Consider the following 14,714-nt stretch of genomic DNA (forward strand, 5'->3'; position numbering starts at 1 on the left):
CAATAAGGCTGTCTTGGGGATGTTCCTGAAGTGCAAACAGAAGATAGCGTGAACTCTTCCCGTTTAAATCGAAGTGTTCGGACTTAATCAGTCACCCATTTAAGGGGCTGATAAAGGCACTGATAGTCACTCTTTTTTTTATCGCGCTGATTCTCAGTGATCAAGAAATCAATAGAGAGCGGATGGTGCAGAGATGTGCGGTTAAGGAGCATAACTTGATCATCTCTCCAACCCTCGTGATGCTATTGTGGAGTGCCTCCCTCATTCTGACTAATGAGAGACAGGGAGTTGTCCAGGGGTTGAAAAGAAGTGGAAAGATATTCATTTGTCTTATCCCCATTCGCTGTTAACCAGCTCCAAAACACGTCGCCCTGCACGCCAATCAACAGCTGCGCGCACGCTAAAGATTGGTGTCTGTTGTTTCCCCCACGTGCCACGCGCAGAACTCAGATGTCCCACTGAAGGAGAATAAGCAGAATTTCTGTCGGAATTATAAGAACTTATGTAGGCCTATCAAATGCTGAACTGAAGCCTGTTTAGGGTCGCGGGCGGCACGCTCGTATGCGCAATAGCGCGCTGTTTACTAGCGCATGGTCCTTATCCCTCTGTTTGTTGTGTGTTTATACAAATGGAGAGCAAGTTACTCCAGTGTTCATTGTTTGTTTTTTATATATAACTTGAGCGGGAAAGTGACATTAATGGATACCAATATGAGTAAAATAATAATATTTGGGCTGCTGCTAATTAACCACCAAGGGCCCTCAGCATATTCCATCAATCCAACCATTTGCCCCCAGCGGCTTATTGCTTTTTAAAAAATGTGTTCTTGGAGTCCAAGTTGCTTGACTGGGCTGACTCAGGAGTCCTGAGGGACTGACAAGACTCCTAAAGCAGAATAGAAGCTATTGTGAAGCCACTGAGATACTGCATGTATCCATTTCACTAATTGTGTTTCACTTTTTAATTAGGCGGTTTTTCAAAAAAGGAGCCATATTTGTATTTAAAATAAATCGATGATTAAAAGGTCCTGAATACCACCCCCATCGACTCTTAAATTCACATCACACCAATCGCCTCTGCGCAGCCCTTCTATTGTTATGCTGATTGCGCGCATCCGCCCAAGCTGTTTATATTGGACCAGAGGTTACATGGTCGCATCCATATGAGCTCTCAGTGCTGATGGCCTCAGTGCTCTCTTTCTTGACATACACTCACAAAAAGCCATTGTGAATTTGACCAATGAAATCTGATTCTTCCATTTCCACCTTGAAAGCAAAGTTTTCAACCAGCACATGTCCACCACAAGTTGGGCATAAGGCTTTGAGGAGGTGGCACCTGGATCTGAAGCGCTGTTAGGACAGGTCATTTGCCTCCAGCCTGTAAAAATCGCAGGTTTGTGAAATGTCATCTTTCTTTTAATCTCATCCAGGCCTGCATGCTTAACACCCGATAGCTACCTTGAGAGGATTTCAGCAGACTTGGAAAGACTGCCTGGCAGCTGCTCTGAAGAGGTGGATTTGGGCGTTTTTTTCTGTTATTGTGGATCACTCCGTGCTTAGTGTTTTTGCTTATTTAGGTGGTGAATGGTTGGCACAGCAAGCCCAGTGATTTCTCTGAAACATATGGGAGTTTCAAGAGGACGGGGGTCTGGGATCACCAAAGACTGAAACGCAATCTCCCATTTTCAGTGACTCAGCGAGCCTGTTACGCGAACAGATATTTCAGTTTCAGGGTTTCAAGATGACAATGGCATCTATCAAGTCCATCCTCAGCGAGGCTGGACATTGAAACTATGCGTGGCCACTGAGCCGGACCTTGAAGATTGAATGAGCATGTTTGGCACAGTACCTATTCGTCTGAATCTCCACCTTGTAGCAACAGGTTACGCACCTGGCCTCCCTCAAATGCACTTATAGCGCGCGGCTTTGACTTGACTCTTCTCTCGGCTCTGCGATTTGTATACATGTCTCCCACCATGGTGGAGCACAGCGGCCTGGACATTATGTGCCTGAACAAATACTGTCACAGTTCCTCCTCGTCGTCCAGCTCCGAGCAGGACAAGAAGATTTTCTCCAAACTAAAACGCAGTTTGTCAGGGGACTATCCGAGGAAGAACGCAGAGATCCTCAGCGGCCAGTACGGGACCAATGTGTTGCTGATCGGGGCGGCGTTGATGCTGGCTATTGCGCACCATGGCCCCTCTGTCAAGGAAGAGCACCTGCTGTCCTTTGTCACCTGCCTCATGATCCTACAGCTGATCTGGATGATGTGGTACATCCTGGTGCGGGACAGACAGAAGAACACGCGGACAGAGAAAGATGTCCACGCCACCACATGCTGGATAAGAGGTGAATTTGTAAGATCACAGCAGTAAATGCGTAAAATAGCAAACTGGTGTTATTCTTTTCCATGGGGTTTGAAGATGACTGTAGGCTATTTCTTTACGCATGTAATAATCCAAAACCACAATCTTGGCTAGGACTAAGGGATGTTTTGTGCTTGAGAAATTAAAGAAAACCTGAAAAAAATATTTGTTTTACCATGTAGCCTGAAATAATTTATTTATTGTTTTTCTTGTAGGTGGTTTGACTCTCCTCGCACTCCTTTCACTGATTATGGACGCTTTCCGAATCGGGTATTATGTTGGCTATCAGTCTTGTGTGTCGGCCGTGCTCGGGGTATATCCTGTCATCCATGCAACTCACACCATAGCGCAGGTAAGTTTACAACCCCGCTTTAATTTCAATAAAGTGATAATCTTTCAGCAGTGTAAGACACTGTGTCTTTTTTCTGTGCACCGCTTAACCAGGTAGGTCTTTGAATAATGTGCTCTTTGTTGATGAGGCGAGTACAGAGTTGCTGCAACAATATAATCCTATCATTGTCCACGTTATTTGAGTGTAGCTGCATATGACAAGGGAAATCCTTCTGGTAAACGGACTTAAATCCCTCTCAAGTAAATTTAAAATGCTTTAATTTGCTATATTTTGAATAATGTTTTCTCTAACTTTTTATATTAAAGTTTTCTGTCTTGTTTTTGTGTTTTGTTCAGGTGCATTTTCTCTGGTTTCACATCAAAGATGTCATCAAGAGCTTTGAAACATTTGAGAGGTATGTGAAATATGTGGTATTATAATTTAACTTTAGTTGTCATATTTAATATGTTAATAGCTGTATATATCTTAGTATATTTACCTCACTCCGCTCATTCTGTTAATACTGTTCATAATGTAAATATCCTGCCAGTATATTCATATATCTATAATGTTATTATTATTTTACATATTTTTGTACATATGCACATTACTCTGCACTTGCTTTGCACTTCTGGTTGGATGCTAACTGCATTTCGTTCCCTTGTACCTGTACTTGTGCAATGACAATGAAGTTGAATCTAATCTAATCTAATCTAATCTAATATTCATCTTGTTGCACCCACAAATAATAAAACAACATTTTTGATATGACAGTCATGCCATAACCAGCGATTAAAAAATGTGCACTATATGAATATGCATGCACATCAATTCATCCTTTTTCATAACACTGCCACATGCTGTTAGATGACTGGTCATCAACCTAGTTGTCACCTTGTTTCTCTCTTCAGATTTGGTGTAATCCATGCAGTCTTTACCAACCTCCTCCTGTGGTGCAACGGTGTGATGTCAGAGGCCGAACACTTCTTGAACAACCATAAGAGAAGACTCTCCGCCCTGGGTTATGGAAACCTCACTATAGGTAGGGGCCAAGGGGTCGATTGCTGGCTTGTACTGAGAAGAAAAGTACAATAGCCCACTTGAGAGCTCACTTCAATGGATGAAAGAAAACGGAAGGAGAGGAGGGTTTGTGAAGGGGAAGGGATGTTAGCTTGGCAGCCCAGTGGGTCTTGTTTGTGTCGAACGTCTCTCTATTAAGTTTCAGGAGACACACAGTGTTGCTAGTGCTGAGGCCCCCTCCCCAGCCCTTTCCCTACACTTCAGCCACCACCGCCCTCCTTGGCAACCCCCCGCTTGACCTCAGACAGCTTTGTCCCCAGGCTGCTTACTCCCAAGGGTGCTGCAATTACAGTAACTGATACATCTAAGCCTAGGGTTGGGGGGTTCGGCTGCTCCTCCTCATATCCGGCTGACTGTGAGGCTGGCTGCACCCTGACTGCTGTTCTCTTTTTAATTAAAGGGTGCAGTACCATAGTGGTGGCCTTTGGGGGGTGAGGGGTAGGAGAGGGTGAGGGAGGGGCACACGGCAGGGTTTTGTTGAGATGATCTCTAGAGGGCAACAGCATTACCATTGCATGATGTGGTGGAATATATAGAGTTTATACCATCGATAGGTACAATATAAAGTTGTATTTGTGGCGTTTTGAGCTGCAAAAGATGGCCTATACCTTTATTAAAACACAAAACATGAATTAAACCTTTTATATGCTGCTGCCATCAAAATGATTTAAAGTGATCTCCCTTGTGCTCACTGAACTAAGGCAGTTCTCAGAAGAGACTGTATAACTTTAAATAAGACTATCTTGTCAACACTCAAGATACCTAATCTGCATTTGAAAATTGATTGAAAACATTTAAGATTAGAAAGGGTTCAGTTGTTATAATTTTGCCTCAAGGCTTTCAAAGCATTCACATATGACAGTTTAATACTCAGGTTTATTTTAATATTTATGTTTTTAGTGTCTTGCTCCTCCTGCCAGTTTATTATTATGTCCTAATAGCTGGATGTGGTTTTGTTAATGTTGTCTTAAAAGACAAACAGTGTTAATGTAGGGCTGGATAAAATGTATATATATATGTCTCATGAATATGCATCTGTTTTTATTTTGCAGTGCACTCAGAGCCTCACTGTAACTGCACCACCAGCACTTGCTCCATGTTCTCCAGCAGCCTCTACTATCTCTATCCCTTCAACATCGAGTACCACATCTTCGTCTCCGCTATGCTCTTCGTCATGTGGCAGAACATTGGACGGACCATTGACCTTTCTTCAAACCAGAAAAGGCTGGCTACCAAAACCCAGGGCCTGACCTTAGGCCCCATCCTAGGTTTACTTGCACTGGCCAGCACTATTGGGATTCTGGTGGTTTACATCACCCATGTAGAGGAATCCCTCAAAATGCGTCAGTCAGCCATTTCCATGTTCTACATATACGGCATTGTCATGCTGGTGTTTATGTGCTCTGCCAGTACTTCAGGTCTGCTCATATACCGAGCGGATCACATACCGCTGGACACCTCCAAAAACCCGTCCAGACAGCTAGACACAGAGCTGCTGTTTGGGTCCTCTATCGGCTCCTGGCTCATGTCCTGGTGCAGCATAGTGGCTGCGTTAGGCACCAACAGCAGTCCTCCTTACCGCTGGACCAACCTTGTCTACTCTCTGCTTATTGTGCTGGAGAAGTACATCCAGAACCTTTTTATCATAGAGTCCCTATATCGCCAGCAAGAGGATGGAGAGAGGGAGGACCCTGAGTTACCAGCTGCTCCAGAAATCTTCTCAGTGACATCCTCTTTGGCCCCACCGTACAACGGCATCATCAACCGAGCCTATGAGACTCCAGACAGGGCCTGTGTCACCATGGAGAACGATCAGGAGGAGAGCGGTCAGGTGTATAGATGTCCGAGGAAACCTTCTGAGGTGCCTCTGCCTGTAGGGAACAAAGTAGTGGAGCCCCCAAATATAAAGAGGCAAATCCTGAAGAACATCGCTGTCTTCCTGCTAATGTGCAACATTTCGGTAAGCATTTAGCTTAGCTTTAAGCAGCACCTGTCAACTGATGATTGAATATAGATTACATTTAATTAGATTGAAGTTAGTTTTGTTCTAAAAAAAAGGCTAAATAATGGCAACCAATATGTATGCTTTTAAAACTAATGTGTTCACATATTTTATTATTCAGTGCAATGCAAAAACATTTAATATATCTATGTATCAAGGTTTATTTATCGGCAAGAGTCTCCTACTATAGAAGAATTGAAAAGATATTCCTGACCTGCTCAGTGTTTCAGGCCTTGCATCGGCCATCTTGACAAATGTATGTTGCACTTACATTGGCTGACCAATAGGTGGCAGTGTAGGGGATAACATCACTGTGGTAGCTGATGTGCAACTATACCAACTAAACCCATTCATATACGTATAAGAAAAAAGCTTTTGAATAACTGTCCTGTTCATGAATAGAAAGGGAATGCCTAACTAAAAAATTTAATGTTCCTGTAAGATCTTTTTTCATTCAGTCTTTATATCAGAAGCACAAATTGAAGATTGTTGTACAGATTTAAAGCTGCACTAATCAATACTTTAATTAACAATGTATCAAATGAAAATGTGTAATGTGACAGGTGTTACTCGTAGTGACAAATCCACAGAGAATTATCACAGAAATTTCCCTCAGTTCTGTGGAGCGGTTTAGCATCTTTCAGCTCATTGTCTTGGTTTCATTGGCCACTATATTGTTTTGGTTCACTCTCACAGCTCTCATCAACCATGTTTGCAAACATAGATGAAAATTGTTTCCAGCAAAAAGCTCTAAAAAAAAACATGGTATGCTCCCTGCCAAGCACCAAATAGCAAACAAAGTTGGCAACTAGCTGGTGAACATAGTGGAGAATTTAGCAGCTAGAGAGACAAATATTTCAAAGCAGAGCTAAGGGAGAGTGAAAATTAAACTTGCAGAACATGACTTTGAAACACTACTGTTGCTCCATGTCTGCTACATGTGTAAATAGACAACTATTTGCTAACAAGTTAGCTACAAAAACTTCCTATCGTGGTTATTGTCAAAATTGTGTATACAGCTTGTTGCACTGCCCCCAAGTGGCCAAAAAAAAAAACTTAACTCATTTAATTTCTTTCTTTCAGCTGTGGATCCTTCCAGCCTTTGGCTGCCGGCCACAGTACGACAACGGGTTGGAACAGGAGACATTTGGCTTCAGCATATGGACCACAGTTCTCAATTTCGCCATTCCTTTGAACCTTTTCTACCGCATGCACTCAGTTGCCTCCCTCTTCGAGGTGTTCCGCCGGGTCTGACAGAATAGCAGATGACTGACAATGCCAGATAACATGCACAGGAACACTTGTCACCAACGGCTCCCGAGAGTGTCTCACAGCGCAGGTCAACCGTTCAGGAGGCAGTCTGGGTCACACTCCAACAGACTTGAAAGCAAGCAGTGGAGACAAACAAACTGCAGATCCTTCAGTGTGGGGATTACAGAGGAAGACAAACCTATTACGTTCCTTGAAAAATTACCTTGTATATTGTGCAAGGTTTACTAAAGATGGTGATTTAAAGAACCGTTGGTTTCAAGAATTTCAAAACGGCCCTTTGTACTTTTTGTCATGTAATCACATTGCAGTAGGTTTTCCTCACTGGTGCATCATGTTAAATGTAAATGCTGTATCTGACACGCACATTTTGTACTGTTTCATATTAGTAGCTGAAAATATATCACAAAATACTCCAGCTAAGCCACTGAAACACCTGTTAGTCTCACACATCTAATAAGGTAATAGTACTGTATTCAACAGAGCCACAAGTGCATCGATATACCACTTGACATGTGAAATGTTCATACTGTATATGGATATGGTTCTCATTTACTTTTCTTAGTAGTTTAATGGAACAGTATGCAACACTTAAGCTACAACGATAGTGACAATCTTAGCACTATATTTTATGAGTTGGACTATAGTTCTCAGAAATTTAAGTAATTTAAGGTTCATTAATGTCCTTTTGTATGCTGATTCTCTGTTCTGCCACATTGAATGGTAAGTTATGTTCAAAATTATGTTACTAGGTAGCACTGTTTTAATTATACTGGAATCCTGTGATCTGTATCCACATTATGTTCAGAAGTGCAAGGTGAGACAACAAATTTCCTGTCAAAAACTGAATTCATGTATGTTCACATGAAAAGGCACTGGTTTAATATTGTTCGAATCAGATGTGTCTACATTATTAAAGTGGGAATCTTGTATCAGAATAGTTCCAGGATTATTACAGCAAAACTATATTGGCGACAATCAAATGTTGTGATGGCAACTGCTACACCAGACCAGAGATTGTATGTTTACACCTGAAGGATCAGCAATAAAAACCATCCCTGTCTGTGACATGAATTATTCTTTTAAATATAAAACACAGATATACTGTATACTTGTACTGTACAATTTTATATCAAATCAATGTATAGCTTTAGTCAGCAAGTTCTCAACCTGGTGCTATCCACTGCCTGTGTTCTCGCTATGTGCCAACTTGTGGTAAAATCCATGTTTTTTTAGGTGCAAACTGCAATATTATGTCATCTTTGTAAATACTGTCATACTGATCAAAATCATTCAGACACTGTGATACAATTTTGTGAAATTCCAATGAAATGGTGCTCATATGAAATGAAGTGTACAATAGTGATGAATGTATATCTTTCACCTATTGAAATAAAGAATAGTTTTCTTTTTTTCTTATACAAGACCTGTCACATCTCTGATGTTCTTATCCTCTTATGTTGTCTGGTCTCAACCCTGAGGATCTCTGTTAATCTACAGTTACACTGAACTTCTGAAATTAGCAGCAATTGTAGTGGAGCTTTGCACCACATGATGGCGCCACCTATTTATGTTTTTTTAAAGAGTTTGCTAGGACAGCTCCTGTACTATAGGTATCTGCAGCTTGGATCGTTATTCCATCACTTCTTCATAAATGCCTGCTTCTTACAAAGATCTTGGTAAAACAAACACCCTAAGATACAGTTACATTTAGGGAACAACACAAGTATTCAGAATAATAAATGAGAAACTATCACAACAACACAACTGAGTCTTTGTGTTGTGACTTCATATGAATTACTATATAATATGTTCCGGCAACTATTCAGAATATAAATATTGACACAAAATAACTTCATTCATATTGTTCTGTCATTTTTGTCTTAAACGCAACACCAACAGTCTACATACACGCATTTTAGACATCGACCTCTTTGGCCATGGTTGGAAAAAAAACAGTCACCACACTTTTGATCCTTTAGCACAGTAATTCACTGGCGGGGGTAACATCTGTAGTCTGTATGTAAAGAAGGAAACGTTGTGTCGGACACAGGTTGCCTCTTGACATGACATCCTGAGATTATAGGTTACTCCAGAGAATTTGGCATCGGGCATCGGGAGATTATTTTGACGTCAAGTCAGAACGATTTGACAGGCGCACAGACACATCTAAAAATATCCGTGACGTTTCAAAGCCGGAAACGGTTGTTGCACAAACACACGACGACGCACGGCGCGCGCGAAGCTCCTGGCTTTAACATGCCCGCTGAGTGTGAATGTGACTCACCTGTTCAGGCAACTCTGAAAAGTGGGTGAGCTATGACCTCCACTCGGCGGTCGTCAGTCAGAGGGCAAAACACCAGTATTCAGTCTACAAACGATTGATTTTTTTTTTCCATTTTTAAAAAGATCAATTCTCGCATGATACCACCAGGCTGAAAAGTATACATTTGAATTATAATTATCCATATAAAATGTGTTTAAAAGACTTTTGATTGTTTACTTTGCATTGGAGCTTTACACTGAGCTAAAGGAATGGCAGGTGGTGGTGGACATGGTGCTGGGGATAAAAGTATGAATTGATGACATTCATGCTGCAAGGCATTAAAACAGCAGTAGATAGATAGATAGATAGAGTTCCTGCTTGTTGAAACGATAATGAAGGCATTATGCTCCAGGCTGTTTGCTTTTTCAGCACCATGGACAGCTCTGCCGCTATTAGTTGAGGCTGCAGGAGAGGCTCCGTTCTCTTTCCTATTAAAGGTCCTCTTATTGATTATAATTCATTGTGAACTGCTTGGGTGTGTCTGCAAGCTCTATACGGTACATGGAATACATTTAGATGCACACAGTTGCTGTTTATTAGTATTTTTGTATAGTCCAGATACACGCACTTGGATCCTGCACATTGTCACCCCTGCCACATAAACAGTCCGCAGTTGGCAGACAGCTCTCGACTGATTTAGAGTTTGTAATTACGCACTGTGAAACACGACGATGAAAAACCCCTCAAAATGTTGAGGACTTCCTCACACACCTTTTCTAATGCAGTGCATTGCTGTGCGTAACACCACGCACAAAAGGAGGCGTGATGTTGTCTGCGCCCAGCCCTGGTTAGGTTAGTGTGTGTCAGGCTGCAGGGACTCCCTCCTCACCCACACCGCGCTCAGGATACCTTGGACTGGAGGGATTCACAGAGGCAGCCAGGTCAGACGACCGGACCCAGCAAGGCTGCATCATGCGCTCGCCACTGCTTGCTCCGTTTCAGCCCCTCAGCGGACCTGGCACGTCGCTTGGCTCAGTCTTAACGCGCTTACTTATCTCTTTCCGTATGTTTTGCACTCCACATCAGGCTGGCAGCCGAACGGGTCAATGGGGACAATACGGTGAGTGGCTGACAACTGCAACCGTCCCCGCGCACGGAGCAATGGACTGCAGTTTTACTTGAAGAGAGGCACATGGAGAACCCAGCCAAGTATCTGTCATCGGTGCAGGGGATTGACTCTGTGCCGGCACCCCGAGGAGAGATTATGTGGAACAGCACCGAAACGGAGGCAACAGACGACGCGAGGCAGGATATGGTGGTGCGTACAGTGACAGGCTGTCTGCTGTCCCTACTCATCCTATGGACCCTGCTCGGGAACATCCTGGTTTGCTCCGCGGTGCTGCGCTTTCGGCACCTGCGGACCAAAGTCACCAACATTTTCATCGTCTCCCTGGCTCTGTCGGATTTATTCGTGGCCGTCCTGGTGATGCCCTGGAAAGCAGTGGCTGAGGTGGCGGGCTATTGGCCGTTTGGCACTTTCTGTAACGTCTGGGTCGCTTTTGACATTATGTGTTCCACCGCTTCTATCCTCAACCTCTGTATTATCAGCGTGGATAGATATTGGGCCATCTCGAGCCCCTTCCGCTACGAGAGGAAAATGACCCAGCGTGTTGCCTTTGTTATGATAAGCATCACTTGGACGTTGTCTGTGCTCATTTCATTCATACCGGTCCAGCTAAACTGGCACAAAGCCAGCGATGACGACTTGGCCGGGACGCACAACTCTTCTACGAGTCGGCAGATAGAGGAAAACTGCGACTCCAGCCTGAGCAGAGAGTATGCTATATCCTCCTCTTTGATAAGTTTCTATATTCCCGTGGCAATTATGATTGTGACTTACACCAGAATATACCGGATTGCACAAATACAAATTAGGAGAATAGCCTCCCTGGAGAGAGCAGCAGAGCACGCTCAAAGTTGCAGGACCAACAGAATAGAGTGCCAACACCACAACACCTTGAAAACGTCGATTAAACGGGAAACCAAAGTGTTCAAAACTCTGTCGGTGATTATGGGTGTCTTTGTGTGTTGCTGGTTACCCTTCTTCATCCTGAACTGTATGGTCCCGTTCTGCGACAGACCGGCCACAGACCGGGACGCGGGCCTGCCGTGCGTCAGCGAGACCACTTTCGACGTCTTTGTGTGGTTCGGCTGGACCAATTCCTCCCTGAACCCCATCATTTACGCCTTCAACGCCGAGTTCAGGAAGGCCTTTGCCAGCCTCTTGGGCTGTCGCAATTTCTGCTCCAGCACGCCAGTGGAAACTGTTAACATCAGCAATGAGCTGGTGTCATACAATCAAGACACCCTCATCCACAAGGAAATCGCGAACGCCTACGTCAACATGATCCCCAACGTGGTTGAATGTATTGAGCATGAAGAGACGTTTGACAGGATTTCACAGTTTTCTCACAATAATGAAAATGCCACCGACTCGGTTTGTGACTTGGAGGACTGCGAGGCAGACATCAGTCTTGAGAGGATGTCACCGTTCACACCCAATGGATTGCACTAACTCCCAACTTTGTGTCTTCCCGTGCGTAATTGGATGTATTGATAATAATGCCATCGTTCATTCATCTCCTATGTCCCACACGCCTCTCTCCACATGGAGTCCACAGGTCAGGGTTTATACTGAGCTACTGAGCAGAGCCCCTTGTAGCTGGTGAGGGATCTATAGTGACTTGCTCACGGACACTGTAGCCACCGGGCCACCCTGCCGCCGCTTTGCGTTATATATGAGATGTGATGTTGTTGTCCTGTTCTGAAAAAAACAAACAAAAAACAAGTGATGTGTAGGTGTTTATTTACATGACAAGTGAAGTCTTTGTTCATTTGTTCAAAGGTTCAGTGTAGTTGAAGCTGTTGTTTACTCGAAGGCGTCACTCGGAGCGTCTGTGTCTCATGCCCATCCACTTGGAGGGGGAAAATGTTTGTAGAGACTCACTTGAGGAATCATAATGGAGAACCTTTTGCTGCTTGAAAACCTCATGTGTATCCAGTGCCCGTCTTTCCACTGAGTATTGAAAACTGAGGGCAGCCTTACAGTTCTAGTCAAATGCAGTCATTTCAGCGCCTTATAGCTTATTCAAAGAAGAGATTTGAAACATGAAAGGAATGTGTGGTATTGGAGTTTAAGTTACATGATGCCAAAATGCAGTATTAAAGTGTTTACCCACTGCACCCACCCCAGTGACTCCTCCAGCACTCCTTCTCTGCACCTCATGGACTACATGCAGTTTGGTCCAGGTTCAGATGGCCTGACGCTTTGATGGAGCAAAACTTGATGTAAAAGGAACAAAATCCAATGCTATAAATGTATAAAAGTTAGCCTGTTTACACTGGAATCACTAATCCAAATCAAATAATTTTACTAGAATTCGCCACAGTCATTTTAACAGTCAAAACTCTTTTCTGTGATCTTTCATTTCTTATTGAGGCCAAAACGACTGAATGCTTGTGCTATATCAACCACAGCTCTTACTGAACTAACAAAAGAAAAGAAAGAATCAAGACTGTCCTAAATGATCAAAGATTTTCAGGTGTGAATCAATAACTCAACACAATAAGGCTACTGCAGTTTGTCAGCTAGAGGAATTGTTGCTATAGAAAACCTACATACACACACGCGCGAGGCAACTGGGCCAACAAAACTGGATGTCATACATTACCTCTCCCACACCTCTCTTTATCTTTGTACTGTACAGATGACCTGATCTGAATGTATACTACTGTCCTTTAAACAGTGAAGTGTGTCATCATTTGTCTAATAAAATGCTGTCATGCTGAGAGAACAGAATGCTCTGGTATCTTCCTGAAGGTGACATTTTACCACTATGGGTTCCCAAATGGACAAACTTTGCAGGCTTGGAGGATTTTCACCTTTACTTTCATTTTACCGGTACACCAGCACTGACTTTACTTTCATGCATGCCCACCTGTGACCCTTCTTCTTTTTAAAATTTAGTTCTTGGAATTTTGCCTTCTTCGGACAGTTTGACAGCAGAGAGAGTGACAGGAAAGGTTGGCAGAGAAAAATAGAGAGCGAGGGCTGACATGCAACAGTGGTCCCCAGCGGACTCAAACTGGGGACATTGTGGTTATGTGCTCCTCCAGGACATTTCCTGAGACTGACCTGTCTTCCACAGGTTGAGACAGCTGATATATTTCCTCTGGCAGAGCGGCACAGTTTCATATATATGTAAAGTAATAAAAAGAGAAAACACTGAAGCAAAGCACTCCCTGAATAAGCAGCTCTGCTCTTCATGGTGGTCTATTTTCTCTCTCTGAAGAAAATATCTATACTTAATGTGAAACTCTCCCCTCATACCAGTACTTAAAGCCAATGAAAGAAGGCAATACCTCAGTAACCACTCTTTGTTGAACTGCCAAGAGCATCTGTCAGTGCAGTCTTTCTGCCAGCAAAAAACAAAACCCACTGTGTGCAAATCCCATCACCGTTTCCTATATAGGTCTTGGCACAAATTAGTTAACAGACAAAAAACTTTTTATGTGAATAAATAAATAAATGAATACATATCAGCCTCTATGTTCCATTCCTACATTTTGTTTTAAAGGTAGAGATGAGTGAGTATATGACAAACTGATGAGAAGAGGGCACGATTAACAATCCACTTCCTGACTGAGAGCAAAAACATGCATAATCCAGTTGCACAGAATAAAGAAAAAACTGAAAAACAAAGTCTGTGCCAATTATCTGAGGTGCCCCTGTTGTCCACATGGTAAACCATAGGGAAGCCATTTGCTTCAGTATGTTCATGTACAAACAAGATCATTAACTCAATACAATCTAACTTAATTTGCATTTTAAAAATTTTCTCTTAACCAATGGTTTCATGTTAACCCATGTGTGGCCCTCTCCTTCATTCACTGTCATCCATGTCTAATTACACAGGCAGTGGTGGAAGAAGTATTAAAAGCTTTTATTTAAAAAAGAAAATAACATGCCAGAATTATTGACTGAACTATTGGAAGTCGAGTTGCAATGTTGATAATTAGTAAAGTATATACCAATACAACAATATAGAAAACACTCCATTACAAATGTCCTGTGTTAGAATCATACATAAAGTAAAAGTATTACAAGCTAAATATACTTAAAGTATCAAAGTAAAAGTACTCGTTCTGCAGTAAACTCCCCCTGTGAGTGATATATTATTACAAATCATATTTATAGACATATGCATTGATAGATGAGCAGTGTGTTACTGTTGTAGCAGGTTGAGGTGAGGTTCATTTTAATTACTTTATTGTGATGCCCATCCCACTGTCTCTCTGCCAGGCAGTCTCGTCCAACCTCAGTGGGCAGTTGGCTGACATG

The 14,714-nt window shown here is 42.7% G+C and overlaps 2 protein-coding genes across 2 annotated transcripts; both read left to right on the forward strand.

The window, feature by feature from the left end:
- Positions 1-1,963: 1,963 nt before the first annotated feature.
- On the forward strand, positions 1,964-7,032 carry otop1 (otopetrin 1). Its single transcript, XM_035661673.1, has 6 exons — positions 1,964-2,348; positions 2,581-2,717; positions 3,053-3,111; positions 3,608-3,738; positions 4,829-5,736; positions 6,862-7,032. The coding sequence occupies exons 1-6, from the start codon at positions 1,964-1,966 to the stop codon at positions 7,030-7,032; spliced, it is 1,791 nt and encodes a 596-aa protein (XP_035517566.1).
- Positions 7,033-10,505: 3,473 nt separating this feature from the next.
- Positions 10,506-11,888, forward strand: drd5a (dopamine receptor D5a). The gene has a single exon (XM_035661674.1). It carries the CDS (start codon positions 10,506-10,508, stop codon positions 11,886-11,888), a length of 1,383 nt encoding a protein of 460 aa, XP_035517567.1.
- The last annotated feature ends 2,826 nt before the right edge of the window (positions 11,889-14,714 follow it).

This window comes from Morone saxatilis, unplaced genomic scaffold, assembly GCF_004916995.1.
Source record: "Morone saxatilis isolate NCDOM2014 unplaced genomic scaffold, NCSU_SB_2.0 Contig18, whole genome shotgun sequence".
Taxonomy (NCBI): Eukaryota; Metazoa; Chordata; class Actinopteri; family Moronidae; genus Morone; species Morone saxatilis.